A 3,294-nucleotide genomic window follows, 5' to 3' on the forward strand; every position below is an offset into this window, starting at 1 on the left:
AATATGAAGGTTACTAGCACTTGTAATACATTACAATAGTATACATGAAGTTGATAATCATGTCTACGTGAATTTCTTGACGCTGGTATTTTTCAGTTCCAAAACATTTCTACGGTACAATTCCACAGAACCTAGAATCCATAAAGGATTTTTCTCGCAAATCTCGATTCTTTTTTTCACAAGGTAGAAGTAACTGCTTGAAGAGACTTGCACATCAGAGATTGTATGTGGCTGAGGATGAGTTCATGGCATTGTAGATGTAGGTGTTGTTGAAGGGCACAAACTGTTTGGTCACCAGTTTGATGACCTCTTGAGCTGCAGCTCCTGTACAACACAAAATCAGTATAAACACACACATAACAATAAAACTAGGAATCCTGGAGAAAGTACATACATGTAAGGCCACACCATCTTAATTTTATGGGTGACATCCACACACGCATTGATTTTCGCCTGTTCTCAAAAAAAAAAAGGATTATGTCCCTCGAGGCTCTAGCCTGGCTCTAGGCCTGGGTAGTCCATGGTAGTTATCAACAATACGGAGCCGGTGGTAACTCTGGAGTACGGCACCCAGGTTGCCGAAGCTCCACGACTCAAGAAGATTCATAAATTCCACAAAAAGTCAGCTCGCACACGTCGCTTTGTACTGCCGCAAATTCACAATACCAGCTTTGTATTCCTAGAAGTTATCCTGTGGTTTAGTAGCATTTTTATTTTTGGCCGGAATTTTTTTTACTTGCCCGCGCACACTAGTTTGGAGGTCTTCAGAGGATGTCATCCAAAAAATTAAGTCGGAGTGGCCTAAAAGAATCAACCAGACTTGCTAAAAAATGACAGATCATGTTCTCATTGATTTTGTCCTTACCTCCCATGAAGGCAGCTACAGAGTGTAGTTCTGACCCTCCATATCTGCACCTGTACCAGAAAAAAAATGATTCTTTTTAAGAAAAATAAACCATGATTCTTTTTAGTTTAACACTCTTTGATATAGTTATCGGTGAAGGTAATGACATTTTGTTTTCCAGCATACTACAACTACAGGATTTGGGCTGAACACGTTGATAGAATAAGCTAATTACAACATTCTAACACAAGTCAGCCAGACTTCGAAAATGTACAAACAGTGCAAATTCATATCCACTTGAAGCTTCAGAAAACAGAATGACCTCTATCACTGCAATGACATTAGTACAGGATATTATATTACAAGGAAGACAACTCACATTTCATGTACATATTCATCCTTGATATAAGGGCTCAGACTCCACTCCTGTAGAAGTCCACACATGCATGCCTAGAGAGACAATGACTTTAGAATCAACTTGTGGTCATGTTAAATTTGTTAACTATCTATTTGAAGAAAAGACTGAAGGTACAATTGTAGAGACTAAATTCTATATCTTGGAAATTCTGAAAGAATAATGTTCATTCATGTCAATGACACATTTAGGGCAATTATAAATTTCCTTTGTGCTAAGCCTTTTCAAGAAAAACAGGTGTGCATGAAAAGTACATGTAATGAGAAAACTTTGTTCACTCACCTTGAGTTTAGGGATGTCAGCTTCAACTTGATCATCATAGTAACCTAAAAGCAGAATATCAATATCCACTGTCATTACTCTATCATGTCTTGACTACTCCAATAGCTATGTCACTGTAGCTATGTCACTGGGAGGCAGAAGAAAAATGTCCAGACTGTGCAGCTACTACGTATCTAAAACCAGCTCAGAAAAGAACAAGAAATTGACCTGGATATCTGCCATACTGCTGCTGGAACCTGTCCACTGCCCTCAGCATGATGTACAGAGCTATCTCACTGTCTGGGTTCTCAAGCTGAACACCTGTTCAGGGGAAGATTTTTTTTTAAACCAGGGCTCGAATTTCATTTTTGGGCATAGGTGCACTGGTGCAACCAACCAAAGAAATTGGGTGCACAAAAATATTTTAGGTGCACCATATAAGATAAAATAAGTAGAATGTCTGCAAAAACTATAATTATGTTTCATTTCAAGAAAGGTACTATACCAATGATTGTATTATTTTTCTGACACTTAGATGTTAAGAATATGGTGTAACTACTGTTCAACATCTTTATATACGTTAAAGCTAAGAAAATATTTGTGTGCACTGGTGCACCCAAAGAAAAAAATTGGGTGCACGGCTCCAAATTTGTGTGCACTAAGGTGCACATGCACCTGGTATTCTGAGCCCTGAAAACTCAATGTCTTGACAGGAATATTACTACAAATGTACTAGGAATCGTATTTAAACATTGCATTGAAGTTATTGAAACGTTATGCTGATACATGTACATGAGAAAAACAGTGAACAGATTATACTGAATGAATAGTGAAATTTACCCATTTCATTCACACAGGCTTTCTCTGGGTTGTACTCCTCTTCCAAAGATCGAGTCCTCACCACTCTCAAGAAAGCTGCATTCCTGCCTGTATTTGTGTAATGATTAAATCACACATAAATGAAATCCATAGATTACACAGTTGTGAATTAATTTACAGTCACAAACTAAACCACCCCAGCACAGAATACTTACAAAACAACCTGATGACCTCTTCTGAGATGCAGTGTGATGGCTGTATGGGAAAGTAGAAAACATAAAAGTTACAGCAACTAGCAGTTCCACACACAACATCACCAAGGAAGTAAAATAATCAACTAATAAGCAGTCATAAACTTACTATGTCGATTTTCTTACAACCAACTAGAATATTATAACTTACAATACTTTTTCCCATAACTAATGTAAGATGATTCAACTTACAATGTTAAGAAATGACCACACACACTCCTTCTCCTACTATGTATTTGTATTGAGTATGAACACTTACCCTTCCTATGGAGGACAAGATCTGTGAGACTCTGGAGGCCACTGCTGAGGCATCCTGTTTAGCCTGGTCCTTGTAGCTGAAAGACATGCAACAAGGACAACTGTTCAGCATGAAAGTTCATCTGAGTTGGTAAATTACATTATGAAAAACTTAAACTTTACTCCAACTCAAATTTGACTCACCAGAAATTTTCGACCGAATCACTCAGTCTTCCTCAGCTATCTGACCCAAATGCTGTGGACACGTGGAAATTTCCACGTGTCCACAGCATTTGGGTCAGATTGCTGAGGAGACTGAGTGATTCAGTCGAAAATTTCTGGTGAGTCAAATTTTGAGTTGGAGAAAAGTTTAAGTTTTTCATAATGTAATTTACCAACTCAGATGAACTTTCATGCAGAGGTAGGTATATTGTTTCATATCTTAATATACTAAAAAAATGCTGTTT

At 37.7% G+C, this 3,294-nt stretch overlaps 1 protein-coding gene across 1 annotated transcript in view; it reads right to left on the reverse strand.

Annotated features, from left to right (window-relative positions):
- Nucleotides 1-178: 178 nt before the first annotated feature.
- The window catches only part of LOC109473401 (NEDD8-activating enzyme E1 regulatory subunit-like), a 30,299-nt gene continuing 27,183 nt past the window's right edge, over nt 179-3,294 (reverse strand). Inside the window, exons 14-20 of the mRNA XM_019773260.1 lie at nt 2,555-2,594; nt 2,361-2,447; nt 1,749-1,841; nt 1,542-1,585; nt 1,224-1,294; nt 866-915; nt 179-324 (exon numbers count right to left, since the gene is read on the reverse strand). Of these exons, the coding sequence (XP_019628819.1) occupies nt 215-324; nt 866-915; nt 1,224-1,294; nt 1,542-1,585; nt 1,749-1,841; nt 2,361-2,447; nt 2,555-2,594 (495 nt within the window). The 3' untranslated portion in view covers nt 179-214. The remainder of the gene's footprint in view (nt 325-865; nt 916-1,223; nt 1,295-1,541; nt 1,586-1,748; nt 1,842-2,360; nt 2,448-2,554; nt 2,595-3,294) is intronic.

This window comes from Branchiostoma belcheri, unplaced genomic scaffold, assembly GCF_001625305.1.
Source record: "Branchiostoma belcheri isolate BF01 breed outbred unplaced genomic scaffold, Haploidv18h27 scaffold3, whole genome shotgun sequence".
NCBI classification, from domain to species: Eukaryota; Metazoa; Chordata; class Leptocardii; order Amphioxiformes; family Branchiostomatidae; genus Branchiostoma; species Branchiostoma belcheri.